The sequence below is a fragment of the Mirounga angustirostris genome, unplaced genomic scaffold (assembly GCF_029215605.1).
Source record: "Mirounga angustirostris isolate CCGP_5_RB_7025 unplaced genomic scaffold, mMirAng1.0.hap1 SCAF_10, whole genome shotgun sequence".
NCBI lineage: Eukaryota > Metazoa > Chordata > Mammalia > Carnivora > Phocidae > Mirounga > Mirounga angustirostris.
The window spans coordinates 65097011-65119759 of NW_026991718.1; the positions used below are offsets into that span (position 1 = coordinate 65097011).

Sequence of the window (22749 nt, forward strand, 5' to 3'; positions counted from 1 at the left end):
AGAAGGGTAATGACCTCTCTCCTCCTCCCTCGAGTATGCAAGTATAAGAGAATAAACAGCCCCCATTTAGAGTTAATGGGGAAAGCAGTATCCTCAAGAAGAGCCAGGTTTTAGTGAAAGGATATAGTGGCAGGAATATTCAGCAAAGAAGCTGAAGATTAGGGGAGACAGTTCACAGGGGAATGGATTTTTTTTAAAAGAGTTATTTATTTTGGAGACCAAGAACATGGGGAGGGGCAGAGGGAGAGGGAGAGAATCTCAAGCAGACTCTGCCCTGAGTTGGAGCCGGATGCGGGGCTCCATCTCACGACCCTGAGATCACAACCTGAGCTGAAACCAAGAGTCAGATGCTCAACCCCCTGAACTACCTAGGCGCCCCTGGAATGGGTTTTTTTAAACAGCACAATAAAATGGCTTGGGAGTCAATGGTAGAAAGAAGACTCTGAGAATCCCAGAGCAGCAACATGGTAATGATATAGTGTGGGTGAAGACCACAGATAAACAGTGATGTGAGCAATGGTTTATAACAGCTGGTGAACTGGTGAAGTCCCACGAGAAAGTGGGACTACCCAACATTGCCTCCCAGAACTTACTGTTAGCAATCCCCTAGTAGATTGGAGCACTCCGGAGTCAGCAGTTCCTTGGATTGATTTTTACTAAACCTAAGGATGTTGCCCTGTACTGATTGTGGCCTGATAGTTTAGAATTAAGTAAGGGAAGAGGGCAGTGCCTTTGTTTTTTTTTTTTTAAGATTTTATTTATTTATTTGACAGAGAGATATCAACAGCAGGAACACAAGCAGGGGGAGTGGGAGAGGGAAAAGCAGGTTTCCCGCTGAGCAGGGAGTCCGATGCGGGGCTCAATCCCAGGACCCTGGGATCATGACCTGAGCCGAAGGCAGACGCTAACGACTGAGCCACCCAGGCGCCCCGAGGGCAGTGCCTTTGAAGCCTAAGTAGGGATGGTTGAAGAAGGAAGTAAAAGCAGTGGTTGAGCATTTCTCTTTAGAAAATAGTCATTGAAGTCTTTTCTCTGAGAAAACTGTTACTCATGCTTCTTTTACTCAGTCTTTTTTTTTTTTTTTTAATTAAGTGTCCTAGCAGCTCACTAATGAATAGAAAACTCTTTGGATACGCCCAATATATGTATGCTACAGAAGTCATGCAAAGGAGACCCATTGTGGTGTAATAACACTCTGGTGATGTGAGTTCTAGTCTCAGCTGTACCACTGACAACCACTTTATCTCTCTAGAAATAAATTTCCTTTCTCTGTAAGAAGAAAGGGATTGAATTAGGTCCTTGTGACTTGATGGTTTCTTTGACTTTAATCTTAATAGGCATCTGTTTCAAGCAGTGGATAGTTGCTTTACGGTGCTTTATACCAAGCATTGTACTAGTATTTTGGGGGAGGTGTGGAGGAAGATGAGGACTAAGACAGTGTCTTGCCCTCAGGCAACTTTCAGTCAGCTGGTGGAAACAGACTGGTAAGGACTTCCTTCATTTCAACCTCAGTATAGCTGTTAACTTCATAAATTTACATAGCTAAACATTGTAACATGTATTATAAGGGTACAAGTGCTTCCCCATCTTCGAAAAACCATGATTAAGTGTACTGAAGTCAAATGTACCAAAGGGTAGCAAGAGACTATTAAGAACATTAGGGCGGTTGTATTCTCAGATGGCTAAAAATTACATATCATCCCTAATTGTGATATACTTAGGTGTGTTTTAAAATTTTGGCATCATATTACTGAAGATACATTTAAACATTAAAGCATTGATAAATATTAAATAACAAAGTATTAATTTCCTCAGATAATTTATTATTCAATTTATTCTCCTTGTTTTCTTAAAATGACATTTGTTGGCAGAATTCAATTTTAATTTTGGGAAGAAAGGCTAATTTTGTAAGGAGGAGGAGCAAGATATTATGATGTAGGCTTTGATGCCTTACTGATATTTTTGGATAAAATTTGTCATGAAAAAAATGAATGCTAGTCTTCCTCTTCTCCCTTGATAAAGGAATTTTATCAGACTATTTTTAATAATAAAATGTAAATACTGACTTTTCTCAGGTCATAATTAAGAACATTTATTTTGTTTTTTTCCTTTAACTGTATTTCATTGTTTAGAGGCAGGTTTTGATGATCTAGGTTCAGCATTTCATATATGTTCTTTCTTTACTTAAAAAAATCTGTGGCTAAAGATTTATGGTTTCTATTTTTATTTAAAATATATGTGATTATTATTGGCACTTAAATTTTTTACTTTTCACTCATTTTAAAAATAAAACAACAGGTAGAAGATAAAATATTCCAATAATTGTGTACACTTATACTACATTATATAGACCAAGATAGTGAAACTTCTGAAAAGATTAGTTAACTAACAGGCAGCACTACCACATGACAATTGAAATGCTTTCCTTAGGTGATGGCATGGAAGTTTGGCGTAGGAATGTCAGGTTAGGGATATAAGTGTATAATGATTGGAAGTAGAAGATCACCAACCCATAATAAGGTACAGAGAGGTTAGCTCGTCCTTGGGATATTAGGAGTGGCTTTGCAGAACAGAAGATTCTATGGAAGTTACAGATAGCAAATGTGAGTAGACACATAGGACTGTTCATTTATATAAAATATGATAAAAAGTTTTTGAGGTTCTGTTTTGGTGTATTTGGGTCAGGTATATGTGTATGGATATTATGGTCAGTTTGTAGAAACCTACTCACTTGCATCAAAGGCCATAGTGGATTTGCAGACTGGCCGTGGGTGACAAAGTGAAAAGAAACATTTAGATTTTTGTCAGAACTAAACTGAAAAACCAATCTATGCGAAAGAAGGGTTTATGATGCATTAGATGCTAAATTTTCTGTGACTGGAATTAAGTAGAATTGAAATAAACAATGGGGGCACCTGGGTAGCTCAGTCGTTAAGCGTCTGCCTTCGGCTCAGGTCATGATCCCGGGATCCTGGGATCGAGCCCCGCATCGGGCTCCCTGCTCTGTGGGAGGCCTGCTTCTCCCTCTCCCACTCTCCCTGCTTGTGTTCCTGCTCTCACTATGTCTCTCTCTGTCAAATAAATAAAATAAAATCTTAAAAAAAAAAAAAAGAAATAAACAATGGTATCATTTAGGAGAATTTTTTTTAAAGGATAGTTGCTTTTTAAAAATTAATTTTTATTTGGAAGTAACATCAAACTTAATTGGAAAAATAAAAATAGTGCAAAGAATATCTTACTATCTTCATCTAAATTTAATCTATTAACATTTTCCCCATTTGCTTTATCAGTTATGACCTCCTTTATAAATAACTCGGTATGGATACCTAAATACATCCTTATTTTTCCTGAACCATTTGACAGTAAGTTATATACATTGTTTTATCCCTGAATTCTTCAAAAAGAGTATTTTCTTACATAACCTCAGTATAGCTGTTAACTTCATAAATTTACACTGATAAAGTACTTTTTTCTAATCTATCATCCATACTCTAATGTGACCTTTAACCCAATAATGTGTCCTCTACTACAAGACCCAATCTAGGGCCAAAATTTGCTTTTAGTTGTCATGTTGTTTTTGGCTTCTTTTATCTGTTACATTTCTAGTATTTCTCTCTTATGACATTAACAGTTTTGAAGAACATAGGCCCTTCCCTCTCTCCCTTTTCAATAGAACATTCTAATTTTGGATTTGTCTGCTGTTTCTCATTGATTAGATTGAGAATATGGATTTATGGCCAAAATGAAGATGATGTAGTACCCCTTACCTCTCTCATGGTATCATATCTGAAGATACCCATTATTCATGGGAATAGTATTAGAGATCAAGAGTTGGACCCTAGTTGTACTCCTTGCCTCCAGGTCTTCCCATTCTAGCCTTTCATTGGACAGAGGTAGGAAATGCTTATATACAAACATAAAATACATACAAATAAACCTAAGCACATACACATACGTGTATTTGAAATCATGAGTTCACACAGATACCTCCAATTCTGATCCATTCCCAGAAGATTATTTCTTTCTTCCTTCATTTCATATTTGTATGCTCCTTCTGTAGTGAGAACCTGGCTGCTAACACTATCAATACATATACTCATTTGCTTAATCCTCTAATATTTCTAAATAGTTTTAGAATGTTTTCTAATATGATTATAGTAGACACGGTAAAATAAATTGAGGGTTATTTTGCAAATCTACCACTCCAACCCTCCAAGATTGAATGTATATAGTCAAGTACAAGTTACTTGAATTAGTTTTTTTCTTTCCTCTTCCTTTTCTCTTCCCCAATCTTAGTGTGGTTAGAATACTCATTTGAAATATAGTTAGATTAATTTGTTTCAATTTGCTTTCAGTTTTAGGTTTTCTTTCTATTTTGGAGGTTTTTAAATTGAGACTTTTGAAAGACTGAGAATAGAAACTGAATTCTTATCATTTTACCTGGAAAGGGGAGACCGTTATTTTTGGGAAATCTTCTAAACATGAAGCAGTTTCACATATTTAGTCTCCTCCATAATCTGAAAGAAGGAACCATTTTATGGATGACAGTACCTAAGTTTGGGACTTAGTCATGTTTCCCAAGGTTACTTAGCAAATTATATAGTAAGCACAATAGTTTTGAACTTCTGTGTTGCAGACAATGGGCTAACTTTCTTATTTATATTCTTAATTTCACAAGGAAGATCTTTTTCCCAACCGGTGAAGAACTGGGATTCCAACTTAAGTTTTGTCCCCTTCTCAGTTGTTTTCCATTTTGGAATGAATGGTTAGTCCTAAATTTAGCAGGCAACCAAGTTTGCTTTTCTTTTATTACATATCTGTTGTGTTGAGGCATTAACCAATGTAAGATATTTTTAAAAAGTCAAAAAAGTTTTTTATTATGTGCATTTTCTTGCATGGTTTTCCATATGTAGGGATATCAAAATGAAGGTAATACTTTTGCTTCCATGTGGAGACTGAATAACCCTCTTGTGTGAACAACTGCTGTCTATGTTGTTGGTAAGCTATTGGTAAAGAAAGGTACTAATAATGTCTCTCATCAAACCACTTAGATCTTCACTTGATGATAGTGATTGCTTAATATGTTTGTTGGTTGCTTGGTTTGCCAATAACGCACAGAATATTTTCTGTTCGTAAATGAGTATAGATTGTGTTTTGCTGACCTGTTGGAACTATTGGTGAATGAAGTGTAAACCACCACCACCTTGATTGTTCATTCATTATACTTAAACTATGTGATATCTAAGAATAACCAAGATGTATTGCCATTTTAATAAAAGACTCACTTAAAAAGGGCCCATTTATCCAGGTAAAGAATTGAAAATGATCCTTTGCAAATTTATATGTGTTTGTTAAATGTGTTCATGAATAAGAGCTTTCTTTAGATAGTGTTAATGACTTAAAACATTTTTCCGAATTTACTATATATATAGCCTTTGAAATGTCTCTGTAAAGCATTAAGATATTAAGGTTTGATATTTTGGTTAAAATGTATTTTTAGGGAGCATATTTAGGACACTCTTTGATAATTATTAGTTGGACTTTAATTATGACACTGAGCAGTTAATCTGATAAAAGTAAGAAATTTAAGTACCCTGAAAAATTAAAATGCTTATTCTAACAAATTGAGTAGAAATACCTTTAACTGGAAATCTGTTAGTAAATTTACAATATAGCTAAATTAGAGATGGACTGTTGTTAATAAAGGAATCAGTTATATTAAACAAATGTGACTTAAATGTCAAATTAATGGGGATTTATTTAGTGCTTACTATGGGCCCAATACAGCTTGAAATAATTATGAAATATGTACCATATTTTTGGTACTATATGTACCAAAAAATAATATATATAAGAATATATTTCATAATTAACAATTATGAAATATGTACCATAAAAGTTAGATAACACTAAATATAGTGTGGTTGAAAGAACTTCATTTTGGGCATCTTATACACCTGAGTTCTAATCCTGGATTTATCGGTTATTAGCTGTATGACCTTGGGCAGATGTTTTAATCTATTTGAGCTTCAGTACTTTCAGTAGTCAGAATTTGTCTGAAGGACCTGCTATCAGTAAGTCAGACCAACAGTACATAAACAATCTACAGTAATACATGCTCATTGTACAAATTTGAGAAGTAGAGAAAACTATTGAGATGAGAAAAATTTGTAATCATATAGCCCAGACATAATTGTTAATATTTTAGAATATATTCTTCTAGTCTGTTTTCTGTGCATATGGATACTTTATGATGGAGTGAAAAAGTAAGTGTTTTGCCAAATTGGGATCATAGTCTACACATTGTAGCTTTAAAAAAAATTAGCAGTATCTTATATAGTGCTGACATGTTCATGTCATTATTCTGCTGCTGCATGATTTTTTAATGTTTAGTGTTCCTTGGTATTGCATATAATTTAATTAGTTTGTTATTGTTGGATTCTTAGATGGCTTCTGACTTTTTAATTTATAAATAATGCTGTCATTGACCTCTTTATATTTAAATATGTTTTACATATCTGAATTACTCTTTTCCATAAATTACTAGAAATAAACCCTAGGTAAATGAGTATGAGCATTTTTAAGAGTTTCGACAAAAATTGGCTGCCAGAAAAGTTGTACTGATTTTTCCCCCTTCTAAAAAAGTAAGAAAATACCCATTTCTCTATTATCACCAACAATTGATATTATTTATTCTTTTGCTCATTAAGTAATACTTCCATATTATACAAAATTCAAAGAGCACAATGACAGTAAGTCTTCTTCCTGTCTCAACTAGTCACCTCATACACCTTCAGAGTCCTGATATGTGACTTATTTCTTAGGTATCCTTCCAGACATTCTGTATTTGGCACTTAAAAAACAAACAAATAAAAAAAACCTTTACCAGTTTGATAGGATGAAGTGGTACCTTGCAGTTTTGATTTTTGATTATTAGTGAAAGTAAACATGTTCCATGTATTTATTAGCTATTTTTATTTCTTTTGTGAATTGCCTGTTCATACCCTTTGCCCATTTTTAAATTCAGATGTTCATCTGTTTCTGATTTTATGAGAGTTCTTTACAAGGGATGACAACTCCTTTTATGTTATAATTTTCGGAACAATTTTTATTTTACTATACATTTTAATGGACATTTTCAGTTTTCACAAAGGAAAATATGTATGTATGTATCTATTACTTTATTTTTATACCTGATTCTTAGCTATTTACAATTGATTTTGAATTCTGGTCAGAGATCACATGCTTTCTTGGTGGTGGAGTTGTTTTTCTATTGCCATTGTATTCTGATCTCTAGTTTCCTAGTATCAGACAGAAAGACTCAGAAAATTGGGAACACAGTTTTTGTTGGACTGCATGCCCAGAATTAGACAAATCTACTGGATGGGTGTTGGTGCCATCTAGTGTTGTATATAGAAAATAGGTCTACAGGATGCTTTATAATTGACTATAGGGAATAAATTCAGATGACCAGAGAAATTTAGTGAGTTGTGGATATTTGCTTTACATTAACAAATGACTTTAAAAATGACTTTATAGAGGGATTTTGACACATTGTACTGAATCAGACAAATGCTTGAGTCATGTTATTTTAAACATGGAATGACCTTAAAGATTCCCCCAAACCCATGTAGTTTGGTGAAAACTTACAAGTTTTACAAGATCTGTTCAGAGCCTAGTAACTATTAATTTTTTGATTCTGAATTTTAAAATGTTTTGGATCTTTTGGAATATGTATATTTATTTTAGATTATAATACATGAAGTCAGCATTTATTTAGTTCTTAGTAATATATCACTTTCAGTTTCTCTATGGATTTTAGTATTTGTTTTTAGCAACTTATATGAAATTGTTTATAAACTTTAAAATACTCTTATTTTTTTGCCATTTGAACTTGCATTCCATTCATTTTCTAGACTAAGGTTTCTCCATGTCTTCAGATTCAATTTAGTAGTTAATGTTGAAGTGCTATAATTTAGTCCATAGAGGGCATTATATTACAGCTTATGGTATTAAACAGCATTGTTTAATACCTTTCAGTAATGAGACGTATGTTTAGTTTTATATTTTTGTATATAGCTCAGGATAATTAAATATTGAAATAAGTTTAAAACTCCTGTGTAACTATAATTGTTTATTTTTTTTAAATGTTCTTGTTTTCTGTTTTCAGAAAGTAGAAGTATTTATTTTAGCTATCAAGAATTGTATACTAGCATTCCCCAACTTAGAGAATATTACTTTAAATCCAAATGACCACCTCTTTTTCATTTATTTCCCTTGATTTCTAAACATTGTAAAGAAAACAAACAAAAACTTGAATTTTTCTGGGGTTCGAAGTAGAGGAAGGAAAGAAATGGGAAAGGAGGATATCTTGGGAAGGCTGGCTGGAACGGACTTACAGCTTATGTATTGCTGCCTGTTCCAAAGTACAGTCTTCAGTCTGAAATCCTGCTATTTACACATACACACACTCACTCTCTCTCTCTCTCTACATGAGAAGGTTATAGAGAAAGGAATTTTTTTTATTTCTTTAGTAGGAATTGACTTAATCATGATTTTCCTACTACTGAGGTTAAGTGTGCTAAGAAAATGAGAGTTTTGATTTGAGATAGGAGAAGAAAAATCTAGAAAGTGTAGGTAATTTTAGAGCATGGTACCCTTTGGAAAGGAGTTAGGGTCATGCTTGGGAGGTTTTCTTTGTTTTTGTCATGCTTTGTCTACTGGGGATGTGGATATTGAGGAGTGGGAAGTCGCCAAACGTGAACTTTGGAAAATTTAATTCAAAAGTTCTGTGTAAGGCTAATTTTGCATTTTAAAAAGGAGAATGTCTTCCATCACCCACCTTCCTCAATCTTCTGTGGTCTCCTCCTTTGGAAGCTTTTACTTTTCAGGTAAAAATAGGTTCCTGTCCCAAATATTCAAAGTGCTGTTTTACAAGTTGGGATGTATGTTCTATTTGAAAATTGTCCTTGAAAGAGTTCATTTTTTAAACAAAATATTAAGTATTTGAAGGAAAACAAAATAAATGAAGGTAAGTTTTTAACAGATTTATGTCCTTTATTTGTCTGTTATGTTGAGATTTAGTGTGGAGTAGGACCTATAAACTGTCCACATATAAATTTTTCTGAGCTGGAGTATAATGGAACTGTATAGCAAAGCACAATAATGTGTGTGTGTGTGTGTGTGTGTGTATGTATTCTTGTACTTGTTTAGAAAGGTATTGGGTTATTCCCTAGAATTGAATGGCTTCATATATGCGCTTTCTTAGATGTGTTTTATGTATCTTATCTCCTACTAGCTTGATTGTTATTTGTAGCATAATAATAGTATTAAATAGCTAGGACTTATATAGGGCCTACTTTTTGTCAGGGACTGTCCTAAGGCCTTGCATACACTAATTCATTTGATCCTCACTAAAAGCATAGCTCATATGGCTTTATGTTTTTAACAGATTTGTATCATCAGGTTTTTAAATTTCGGTACTTTTCTTGCTTAGCTAACCAAACTTAAAATAACCCCTTTAAAACTTTTTAAGAAAGAAACGGGCAAAATGTCAGTTGATTTATATGAGTTAGTTTTTCCTGCAAACTTAATAGTTTCAATTGCAAAGACCCTAAAAATTAAAGAATTAGGTATCAGTATGTAAGATCAAATTTCAGGGCTCCTACTTTGACTTTTAAATCTGCCAGGGGAGCTTTTAAATGTATTTAATGTTTAGATGAATGGTTATTATTATCACACATTCTTGTTCTCTGAAACTATTTTAAATGTTTTGAATCAAATCAAGTACCAGCAGATATGAATAGGATAAATAGCAAATACCTTTGTCGCAAGAAATCTTTTTTTCCTCTCCTATTTGTGCAGTAATCTGTCTTGAAAGCAGCGTTTGGGCGCTGTTTTTGAGTGCTTTATTCTAATGCTAAAGTATTTACATGTCTTCGCAGTTTCAAGGGATTCATTGTTAGAGATAGTATTTTGGAAATATTTCATACTTAACTGAATGGTTTGAGATTTCAAAGTATTGTGTGGAGAAGCCAGACTTTTTCAGCCATTGTATGACTTTGCGACAGGGTTCTCAAATACCACATTGTACACGGGTCCAGTGAATAAAATTTTAAGTTAGATACTAACTTTTGAGCTTAGAATAGTAGACTCTCATTAAAAATTGCTTTGCTTTATTTATGTATGGAGTTAGAAAGGCAGATAGGAAAGAACTGAGTCATTGACCGGACTACTTCTGATTCTAAGGATTTTGCAGAGTTTTATAGCAAGTTCCAGAAAATATGCCAATTTCAGTGTAGCTATATCATCTTCAGAAGTATGTATTCTGTACATAGGCCATATATCTTATAATACTTTATCCTATCACACACTTTAGAACATTTTAGCTGATTTGTCATTAAATATTGCCTCTATAGCTTCGTTGAATGCTTGTATCAGTTAAACCAGTTGTGGAACATTAGTAAAGACATTCTGCACTGGAGTGAATGCCAGTTTTAGAAAATTGAGCAAAAATTTTGGAAGTCTTATACATAGATTTGTTTTTGTATTTATCAGTAAAATTTTGGTTTCGTCTTATGTCATTTTCCCAAGGCAAATGATATAATTAGCACATGAATGTTTCTCTTCAAGCTAAGAGTCTATTAATAGTACCTGCAGTAATGTTTAATAGATATTTATTGAAAGATTGAGTTGTAGCAGGTGATGAGTAGGAATAAATATATATTTTTGAGTGTCTAGATTTCCATTATTGTAAAAGAAGAAATAGCATTACATTAGAAAGATGAGACTCCTGAAATTGAATAAAACCTTTTTTTCCTTAAGTAGCATATATTCAGCAAATACTAACAATTTGACTTTGTGATTCTCCACTCATACCCTCATAAGGGTGCAAACACTGAATGCTTTAAGCCTTATTAATAAACTCAGGAGAAAGTAGGAAGAGATTCAGCATTTCCCAGGCTTGAAATTTAAGCTATTACCCTTCTTTGGATCAGTCCATTTTTATCTTATTAGGTAACTATTGATTTTAGAGTTTTAAATGAAACTGAAACCAACAGCATAATTCACCCATCTATGAAAAGAAAAAAATTGCACATGGCTGTAAGTGCGTTTCACATATATTCAGTGGTTAACTCTGCCAAAAGAACAGCTCTCGTTTCTTTCCTTTCTTTGGTAGCCTGCCCCTCCCCCTGCAAAAGTAGCTCCCTTTGGTATGAGCAACAAGCAAAAGATCAGAACAATAAACACACAGGAGGAAGGCGGTAGTGCCTGAGTATTAGCAGCCTAGTTACAGATTGCACTGCGTCAGACTGTTCCACACCCAGAAGACGTCAGGTGACTCCGGTCCTGCTGCAGTTGTGCAGCAGAGACTGCAGACTTCGGTGGAGGAAACGGTATTTCATGTCTCACAGGGTAGCTTTGTGCAGTTACAGCTTTTCTGTTGGTATGCATAATTGATAATTGCATCTGGAGGGCAGATCGTGACCAGAGATGGACTGTCAGAAGAAAAATTGGAAGGATAAGGGTATATGTGCTTTTTAATCTTCTATTCAGTGTTTTTATGCAACCAATAATATGTTGCTATGAATAAGCTTTGCAATTTTAGATATATTTTGGATTGGAAATGGAGCCTATGAAAGCTTTAAAAGTTAAAGATTAAAACAGCTATTTCATATGTTTTTATATTTGGTTGTGTATGAGGAAATGTCATGCTGTTCTGTTTCACTGGCATTTGATTTAGGCTTTGCAATCCTATTGTTGATTAGGTTCTGTTCTTTAATCTTGCACATTGTAAACAGTGTAGTTTCATTTGTTGGTCACTTTGGTGCGATAAATTCACACAGCTATCTTTGTATTACATAATGGCATATTTTCTGTGACTATTTTTTTTTTAAAGCTGATTTGGTGTAGTTGAAATTCTATCCAAGATTTCTGTAGGTAGTAGGATACTGTGTTTGCAATTAAGCTTGTTTCTTCTTTGGAAATCTGATTGAACCTTTAATGTCTTTATCAGTCACATTTTAAGTAGATTATATTTTTGTATATCTTGAAGTCATTAAGTTGTATACACACTAGTTTTAAATGCATGTCTATATTTAAGTCTTTAACCTTTGTCCTTCTAATAACCAATCAGTGATCTTGATCCCCTTTCCTCCCCCTTGAAAGCCCAGCAGATCCTTTCAAGTCTCAGTGGGTCATTGTGTAAGAATTTAAGCCCATAAGTGCTAAAATGTTGACTGTAATGAATATTTTAAAAATATTTTATGTAGATGGTTAAATGTGCCTTTTTTTTAAAAAAAAAAAAAAAAGAGAAGGTGGTAAGCTATATATCTGACCCCTTGTAATAAATTGTCTTAAAAATAATTAGAGCTATTTTAAGTAGTCCAGGTAGGCATTACACACAGGTTTTTTTTCTGGCCACATTTAAGTTTTATAGTTTTTTAAAAAATGTTATTTCCTTCTATAGCAGAATTGCTTGCACAATTGGTGATAATGTTTCTAAAAGCAATATGGAGCTAATTACAGTAACATTCATAACATCCTTTTAAAAATTGGTTCAATAAATAAATGCGGGGAAAAGGTGAGTTTGAGATTGAGTTCACATTGAGACAAAGATTTTTATAGTTACAATTTAAAGACTAGAAAACAGTACAGCTTTGGAGTTTTACCTGTATGGTTTCTTTATATGTGAATTTAATGAAGAGAAGGATTTTTATTTCTTCATCCTTCTGACCTAATGAAAGGCTAATTGAAACACTAGTGTTTGATAATTAAAATTGAGAGTAGTGGTAACAATACAATAAAAAAAGCTTTAAAAATAGGTAAAAGTTGCCTCAGGGTCTACTCTGCAGATACTAAGGATCTGTATTAATAATTTAAATCTTAGACTATTTAATAACATCTTATTTGCTGAACTAATTTAGGGATATTTTGAGACAGGAGCAATTAAAATCCAGTATAGCCCATATTATGCCAGAGATTTATTTTTATTATTTTTAGGCACTAAATACAAAATCACATTTACTCTTGGATATCTCTGGGGAGCTTCACATTGTATGTTAAATGGAATGGCCTAATATTTTAGTGCTTGTCTTTGTCTTTCTTTTCTTTCTTTTTTTTTTTTTTTTTTTTGCTTGTTACCTATTTTTCTGATTTATTGGTGAAGTTATATTTTAGTATTAACATTTTAGAATATAGATTATGACTTAAATGGAAATCACTGAGGAGGTGAAACTTCCATGGAATGCGTTTTTCCCCATTTTATGAGGAAATGAGGTTTTTTCATTTTAGGAGAAGTGTGTGACAATAGAGAAGAGAAACAAATCTAAGCTCTGGGTTTACTTAAAAAAAAAAAAAATACTTAGCGCCCCCCCCCCTTTTTTTTTTCTTACTGTTACCTCCTTACCTTAAGTGCCATGATTGAAACACAGTCGTCTAACGATGGTGAAGTATAATAGTATAACAGAAGTGAGAGCTACTCTGATTTCAGTGTTTTAAAAAGTTTGTTTTTTCTTGTTTTGTTTTGTTGCTGATTAACTAGTATTTAAGACATTTTATCTTTCAGGCTAAAACCAGTATTAATATGTATTCTCTTACATGTTTTTTTATCTTTGATTTTCCATTCTTAGCAGCATAATTGCAACAAATGAAATCCACATGGTACTTGATTATTGGGGTTATATGGAAAGCATTGCTTAAGATTGTGAAGAGCTTAGAATAGGAAGGAATGGGAAGGTTTGGAGGTTTAGGTAGGATGGGAGCATGATATAACCTCTAAACAAGGTATAATTGAGACAGTGAGTAGAGCTTTTTGGCTAGAACAGAGTATAAGACAGCAGTTGAAAGATAAGATCGACATGGTCAAAGAATACAGATTTGCAAGATCTAGGTCAGGTTTCCTCAAACTTCTCTGAAGATGAGAATCACCTAGCGCTTCTTAAATATACAGATTCCTGTGATCAGACTCAGATTTACTGAATCAGAATTTACAGCAGAAGGGCCTGGCAATCTGTATATTAAACATCTTGGTGTCATTCGTGTTATTATCAGGCAAATTTAGGAAATACTGATTTAGGTTTTTAAGTTTCCGGTTTGGTAACTTAATTTTGGCCAGAGCAAGAAACTTACCTTTTTGGTCTTCATTCAGTTTCCTCATTTTGATGATTTCTAGGCTTCCAGTTTTGAGGTTGTCTGGTTTTATGAGAAGATACCTTGGGCCAGATTGCAGAAGACATTGGCTTTTGGATTTTACCAGGAAGGAAATAAAGAGCTTTTGGAAGTTTTAAAGTCAGGAGCAATAAAATGACAGCAGGTTTGAAAGACTGGTTTGGGGTGCTGTATAAGATAAATTCAAGGAGAACTTAGAGGCCGAAGTTAGGATGACTGTATTTGTGCCCAGATTTAAAGCAAATAATGACTGAACTTGGCCTGAAAATAGGCATGAAAAGGAAGTGACAGATTTGAGAAACTCAAATACTTGACATTGGGCATAGATTTGTGGGACTAGGGTAAGGGAGGGACTCAGAGGACAACATGATTTCGGTTGGAGTGGAACACTGGAAGTGCTAGAGCTTTTTAGTATCAGTAGAAATAGGCAGAAATGATGCCAAGTTCAGTTTTAGAAGCTTCAGATTTGAAGTGACTATAGAACTTCCGTGACGCTCAGAGAAATGACAAGTTTAATGATAAAGAATTAGGAATTGAATGGTTAAATACTACAGAGAAGCTGTTTAGTATGAAGATTGAGCAATGGTTGTGGACCCTGTGGGATTTTAGAAACCTGTGCGACACTATCCATTATTACTAGTGTTTTTTGAATTTGGCAGTTAACGTGCTGTAGGTGACCTTTGAGACAAGTTCTGTGGGATGGCGTCAGAAGTGTTTCCAGCATTAAAATTCAATTTGATTATATCTTAAGACAAACTGCCTTTGGCCCATTTCTGGAGCGTACTTCTTTGCAGAGGTTCTTATAGGGAGGGGGTCTTTACGTTTGATAAACCACTTGGGAGTTTCTTTAGAGGCTTAAGGTTACTGAATATGGGCACAGTTGTACGTGCATACTGACACTCAGGTAGAGAGGAGCAGGGGTCTTGCTGCGTGAAATAAATGCCTCACGTACCTCCTGAGAAAGCCAAAAAATGCCTTAGGAGGGAACTTTGGCATTAATCAATTTTGAGACCTGTTTGGAGGAAGGCCCTTACTTTTAGTTCTAAACTTAGTTGAAACACAATGTTTAGGCATTCATTGAATATTCTAGATCTTGATTTAGCTGCACGACACTATATATACATAAATATATATACATTTTTGTAGAAAATTTAGGTGTCTTGAAGACTAAAACTTTTGCTTCACATGGAGTGGTTTTATTTTGATGTATTAATTTTAGTGGTGTGTGTGTGTGTATGATGAGGGGGTCATATGGTACGTTTTGTTATGTAGTCTTTCACTAAATGGGGAAATGCCTTTTATTTAAAATATATTCTACATTGTTTTAATGGCTATATCATTCTAAGTATGTACTATTAATCCCATCTAGTTAAAAATTCAAGTTATTCCTAATGTTTTTGCAAGTATAAACAGTGCTAAAATGAATATAAATCTTTGTTTTTATCCATGAGTATTTCCAAATTGCTGGGTTACAGTATTTAGGATTTTGGGTCATGGTGCAAAATTGCCCTCCAGAAAGATGATACACAGTATTATTTTTTAAGATGGTACAAAATATTGTACAAATGTATGAAAGTGTCTGTCCTGAAACTTTGGCCAAGATTAAATATTACATATGCATTTCTGATCGTTTTAACTCTGAAACAGTTATTTTGTCAGTTTACGAATCCTCTCAGGTGGAGGTACTCCATTGTTCCCGCATACTGTGCAGAGTCAACGAGGAGACACAGTGATGAAGCCACCACTGTTTCTGCCTTCCTGGAATTTAGAGGCTAGGAAAAGAGTCAGGATTGCCTATATATCTTATATTAATGTCTGTATGGATAAATAGATATGTATCTGGATATACATGTGTATCTAGCCATGAATTCCATGAAGTCAGAAACAGCGGTGGCTTCGCCATTGGGTCTCCTCATTGGTTCTGTATATCTCAGTGAAGGGAGAGGCTGAGAGCTCTCATGTTCAGCTAGGTTTAGTCCTGGCCTCGAACCCTATACATGCAGTCTTGAAAAGTGCAGACAGGGCACCTTATTAGTTGTTTATTCTGACTTTCTCATTTTACAGGTAAGGAAACCAAGAAAATGAAAGGGATTAAATTATTCAGGACCACATAGCTGACAACATGGGGCTTTTGTTTTTATTATACAATTTCTTTGAACAACTGAAGATTGAAAAATATGAAACCTACTAAATAGACCCATGTTTTGATTTTTGTTCGTTTATATAGTCTGTGTCATCTTATTGAACATGGTGTATCTCTCTTTTTGTATGGTCTTCATTCTGCAGTAAAATAGGCAGTAGTCTTTCACACTAGCAGTGAAAGAAGGTAGGTGTGGTTAGTTGTTGAGTACTGTTAAAATGTTAAGCCTAGTGGGGACTCTGTGGGCCGAGAGAATAATTTCTCTTTGTCCTTAGGGGTTGGATTACATGCTTGCACGTAGGAAGAATATTTAAGCAGTGAATAGAACTCTTATTTTGGTCTCTAGGTATCCCCCAGGTTCCCTTTTTATTTATTCAATTGATCTTATCTCTTGCTAGAATTTAGGCTCAACAATGTTACTAAATTTAATTTAACCAGCTCTCTTCTTTGCATCTTCAGAGCAGTATTCTGAGACCAAATTTTCTGTTTCTCTGCTTCATCATGGATGTTGCTGACTTTTGTTACTGGTGTGTGTGTGTGTGTGTGTGTGTGTGTGTAAAATGTACAAACATATGTTTTTAAATCTTCAGGGCTTTCACGTTTCAGTCCAGTCACCATTTAGGTATTTATGGAAGGTATTGATAGACACCAAAATACTATTGTCTCTTCATTGCCACGTGAACTAAATAAATTGGTGAATTTAACTTAACAAATGAGGCCTGTATGAGTACTGACACACTCCTTTAAATACAAAATGTGGTATGATGGAGAAAGTGAGACTTTTGTGGTCAGACCAGAATTTCAATCTGTAACCCTACATAGTTTATTTAATAATACTTCTAAGCCTCAGTATGTACTGAGCCCATAACTTAGATAGTTCGACTTTAGGATGGCGCAAAAGCGGTACATATTTAGTACTCAGGACAGTTCCTTGTTCAGATTAGGGGATTACTAAGTTATAGAAAAGGCAAGTATAGAATTTATGCTGATTTTACTTAAAATGCTTTTTCCTCAGATGTGTGGTGGTAGAAATTGGCCGATGCGTTGTAATGTTGTTGGAAGTAAAACAGGAAAGATTTAGTGATAAAAGAGACAAGGACCCAAAATTGTGCGTGATCTTTCAGGAAACTCAAGTTATAGGAAGAGGAGATGGCCAAGAGAGATGCCAGTATTTTTTGTGAACTGTTTGGTTGAGGTACTTTGTAGCAGTTGTAGGTATCCATCAACCTGAACCTTGCTCACTGAAACCAAATTAGCAGTGCTTTCAGAGAAAGTTGAATTCATATTTCAAGAAATCCGGGCTTAGTGAAGCATTGCATTTAATATTTGATTGCCCTGCTTGACTTTGTCTCTTATAATATTACCTTTATTTAGTGTGTTTAGTTCACCAAGCATTTCCATTGTGTGAAATTTCTTTTCAGCTTCAACTAACTACTTAGTTTGGTATCCATTTTCTAATTTTATACAGGAGGAAACTAGGTTAAGTGATCTAGTCTGGGTCATACTGCTGGTAAATTGAAGGAAGAAATAGGACTCACGCCCCTCTTAACTGTCTTTGCTGGAAAAGTTAAGTTCCCATTCTATACAGATCTTTTTCTGGACCTTCTACCTGTCACTTAACTAGCTTGGTGAGTGCTTACTGGGTGGAGGTGAGAGCTTACTATGTAGGGCTAAATGATCAACTCTGAATTCTAGTCACTTTTCTTGGCCATTGAGAAGAATGTAAGGATTATGATTCCTAATAAATACATAATTACCTATTTAAAGATTATGGTCGTGAAAAATAACATTTTATTATCATTCTAATATATACTTATTTATTAATTTCCCATCTAACTGCCTGACTTTATTAAAGAAAACTTAATATTTGCTTTTGCTTAGGAAGTAATTATTGTCCTGCCAGCCTGATTCCCTGCCCTACCAGTATTTTTAGGACCCGCTAGTTCAACTTTTTCCCCCTAGACAAAAGATTTTAAAATTGAAAACTAACTTGAGGCCATTCAAGGAAGAGCTTCAGTAAGAATTTGATTTGAGGCAAAATGTAATTGGATGACTTTTGCATGTAAGGCATGCATGGTAGCACTATTTTTAGTTATGACAGATGACATTTTATGATTACCAAGTGTAGGCAACTTTTCTTACTCTATATTGGGCCAGAAGTTTTTATTTTGAAGAAAAGATGGTAGTGTACAGAGTTGTTTTCAAATTAAAATTTTAGTTTGATAAGGATGCTGCTCTGAGCACTGCACAAAACACAAAATAAAAAATTTTCCGATTTTTATTTTGGAAATAAAAGTGGGCACCACCACTGCGGGGAGTAAATCACTTTTTTCTAAACAACCAGAATTTAAGGATCAGCATTATTTTAGTACAGTAGTCCGTAAGCATTTCCCACAGTTATGAGAGGACAGGCACTGTTAAATTAATCTCAGATCTTTAAAAGGAGATTTCATGAATATTTTATAAAAGACTGAAGTTAAGGCTACAGTAGGTTACCTTGCATGATCAACACTTTAGTTTTCAGTATAGGAGACTTGAGGAATCATGAAACATTAATAAGCTTTTCTTGTACAAGCCCTTGGTGTTAATTTTAGTATCTCAAGAATAAAGAGGCCATTAAAGTCTATTCATAAAGAGAACTATTAATTACAGAAGAATCCCAAATTAGCATTATATTTCTTAAAGATGTCCTTTATTTTAATTTGAAAATGGTATAGTTTTAAATTTAAATGTTTCTGTTCCTAAGAATAATCTGGCCACTGTTGAGACAATGCAGCAAATCTTAATGAAGCAGGTAATGGGAGTATAAAGATGAAAGGCTTTCATCAGTCCTTCAGGGTGTAATAAGAAGAGACAAGCCTATAAAACGATATTTACTGTTTTATAAGTTATCTGAAAGCATTGCTATTTGTTACTGAATAAGTGTAGATATCTGAAAATAGTTTAAATAAAACTAATGTGAAATCCAAAGCACAGAAAAATTTTTTGAATAAATTGAAATTAGTACATGCCTCCAACTTGCATAAAGTATGCATCCATTCTAATCTATCAGTAATATTTATTGAAAATTTATCTGTGGATATGGTAGATAGTAAGGCAACATGCCTCTTGTGGGGTTTACAACCTAGTAGAGAAACATGTTAAAAACAAGAATTTTTTTTAGTTTACTTTTAAATTTTTTTTAGGTGTACAGTTCATTGATTTTTAGTATATTCATAAAATTATGCAACCGTCATCATTATCTAATTCCAGGACATTTTTATCCACACCCCCTAAAACTCCATACCCATTAGCAGTCACTCCTCATCTCTACTCCTCCCAACCCCTGACAACCACTAATCTACTTTCTGTCTCTGTAGAGTCACCCATTCTTAGACATCACATATAGAGAGAATCATACAGTGTGTGACCTTTTGTGTCTAGCTTTCATTTAGCATCGTGTTTTTAAGGTTTATCCATGTTGTACCATGTATCAGTGCTTCATTCCTTTTTATGGACCAGTAATATTTCATTGTGTGGATATACTGTATTTTGTTTATCCATTCATCAATTTTTGAACATTTGGGGTTGTTTCCTCTTTTTTGGTTGTTATAAATAATAATGCTGCTATGAACATAAGTTTTTGTGTGAACACAGGTTTTCTAGTCTTCTGGCTGGAAATTCCTAAGAGTATAATTGCTATGTTGTGTGGTAGATCTGTCTTAACTTTTTGCGGAATTGCCGTACTGTTTTTCACAGTGACTGAATTTTACATTTCCATCAGCAATGTAAGAGGGTCCCAGTCTTTCCACTTCCTGTCAACACTTGCTATTGTCCATCTTTTTAATATTAGCCATTCTAGTGCATCTGAAGTGGTATCTAATTATGGTTTTGGTCTACATTTCTCTAGTAACTAATGACGTTGAGCATCTTTTCATTGCTTATTGGCCATTTGTATATATTCTTGGAGAAATGTCTGTTCAAACCCTTTTCCCATTTTTGATTGCCTTATTTGTCTTTTTATTGTTGTAAGAGTTTTTTATATACTATGAATACAAGTCTCTTATCAGATGGTTGATTTGTGAATATTTTCTCCCATTCTGTGGGCTGTCTTCTTAATCTTTTGATAGTGTTTTTTGAAGCACAAAATTTTTCATTTTAATTTTGATGAGGTCTAATTTTTTTCTCTTAATGAATGTGCTTTTGGTGTCATATCAAAGAAACTGCTGCCTGATCTAAAGTCATGAAGATGTGCACCTGAATTTTTTTCTTCTAAGAGTTTTATAGTTTAAGTTTTTCAGGTCTGTGATTCATTTTGAGTTAGTTTTTAGTATGGTGGAAGGTAGGAGTCCAACTTCATTTATTTTGCAGTTGTATACCCTGTTGTCCCAGAACCATTTGTGAAAAATTTCCCCCCATTGAATTGTCTTGACACCCTTGTTGAAATCAACTGACTGTGAATGTGTTTATTTCTGTATTGTTAATTTTATTACATTGATCCATTGATCTGTCATCCATCCTGTGCAACTACAAGACGGCCTTGATTATTGTAGCTTTGTAGGAAGTTTTGGAAAAAGGAAGTGTGCCTTCTCCATGTTTGTGGTTCTTTTTCAAGATTGTTTTGGCTATTCTGGATACCTTGTGTTTTTCCATACAAAGTCTACAATTGGCTTGTCAATTTCTGTTAAAGGCAGCTAGGGTTTTGATAGAGATTGTATTGTATGTATATCAGTTTGAGGGGTATTACCATCTTTTTTTTTTTTTTTTAAGATTTTATTTATTTGAGAGAGAGAATGAGACAGCATGAGAGAGGGGAGGGTCAGAGGGAGAAGCAGACTCCCTGCTGAGCAGGGAGCCTGATGTGGGACTCGATCCTGGGACTCCAGGATTATGACCTGAGCCGAAGGCAGTCGCTTAACCAACTGAGCCACCCAGGTGCCCGAGGGGTATTACCATCTTAATAATAATGCCTTCTAATCCATAAACACAAGATGTCTTTTTTTTTTTTTTAAGATCTTTTTATTTGACATAGACACAGCGAGAGAGGGAACACGAGCAGGGGGAGTGGGAGAGGGAGAAGCAGGCTTCCCGTGGAGCAGGGAGCCCGATGCGGGGCTCAATCCCAGGACCCTGGGACCATGACCTGAGCCGAAGGCAGATGCTCAATGACTGACACCCAGGCGCCCCACGAGATGTCTTTTCCATTTATTTAAGTCTTCTTTAACTTATTTCAACAATATTTTTGTGGTTTTTAGTTTCTAAGTCTTGGGGGTTTTTTCACTTTGTTTTTAAGTATTCTTTTTGATGTTATTTTAAGTGGAATTATTTTCTTAATTCATTGTCAGACTGTTCATTGCTTTTATAGAAATAAGATGGATTTTTGTATATTAATTTAATCTTCTGTCCTGCAACCTTTCTGGACTTGTTTATTTTAGTAGCTGTTTTGTGGATTCCTTTGGATCTTATATATACAAGATCGTGTTATCTGCAAATAGAGATAGTTTAAGTTCTTCCTTTATGATCAGGATGTCTTTTCTTTCTTTTTCTTGCCTAATTGCTGTACCTCATACCTCCAGGACAGTGTTGATTAGTGGAGAGGGTGGGTATCTTTGTCTTGTTCCTGGCCTCAGGGGGAAAGCTTTCAGCATTAAGCATGATGTTAGCTGTGGGTTTTTTGTATACCCTTTGTCAGCATGAAGACATTCTATTACTAGTTTGTTGAGAGTTTTTATAATGAAAGGGTGTTGGATTTCGTCAGATGCTTTTTCTGTGACTATTTTGATGATCATGCAGTTTTTGACCTTAATTCTATTAATATGGTGTATTATATTGACTGAAACATATTTCATATGTTGAGCCAATTTTGCATTTCTGAGATAAATACCACTTGGCCATGGTATCTAATGCTTTTTATGTGTTGCTGGATCCAGTTTGCTTGTATTTTGTTGAGGGTTATTGTGTCTGTATTAATAAGGGATATTGGTTTGTAGTTTTCTTGCAATGTCTTTGCCTGATTTTGATAGCAGGATTGAATATCTAAATTAATTAATGGATATAAATCTCTTGATGAATATTAGAAGCCACAGCATTTGAATATATTTCTCAGGGTTTTATTAAAACTTAATGACTACTCCCCTCTAATTGAGAATAAACAATCCTGGAATCTTCCAAAATTTCTTCATTAAAACCAATTTAAGGAATCTGAGAGACTAGAAATATTGGAGACTGTTAATTAGGGTGGCAACCCTGTTTGCTAATATTTTTATAATGTAATATTTTTCCATCCTTGCAGCTTCATTAACAATCTTTTAAATTTCTTTACATAAAAATACTGAAATCCTTCTATATTTTGCACAATGACTTTGGTAACAGTGTAGATTGCCTCTCAGACCTCCCTGTTCTGGCATATATTAATTTTGTCTTATGAATGACCTACATTACCTAGTTGTCTTATCTCTCTT

General features: G+C 34.3%; 1 protein-coding gene across 4 annotated transcripts in view; it reads left to right on the top strand.

Moving 5' to 3' along the window:
• RTN4 (reticulon 4) overlaps positions 1-22749 on the top strand; it is a 67503-nt gene that overhangs the window by 25911 nt on the left and 18843 nt on the right. Inside the window, exon 1 of one of the 4 annotated variants that reach the window (XM_045884985.3) lies at positions 11263-11527. The exons of the other annotated variants lie outside the window; for them this stretch is intronic. Coding sequence (XP_045740941.1) covers positions 11494-11527 — 34 coding nt within the window. The 5' untranslated portion in view covers positions 11263-11493. Of the gene's footprint in view, positions 1-11262; positions 11528-22749 lie in introns of those variants that run through there. 4 annotated transcript variants of the gene reach the window in all.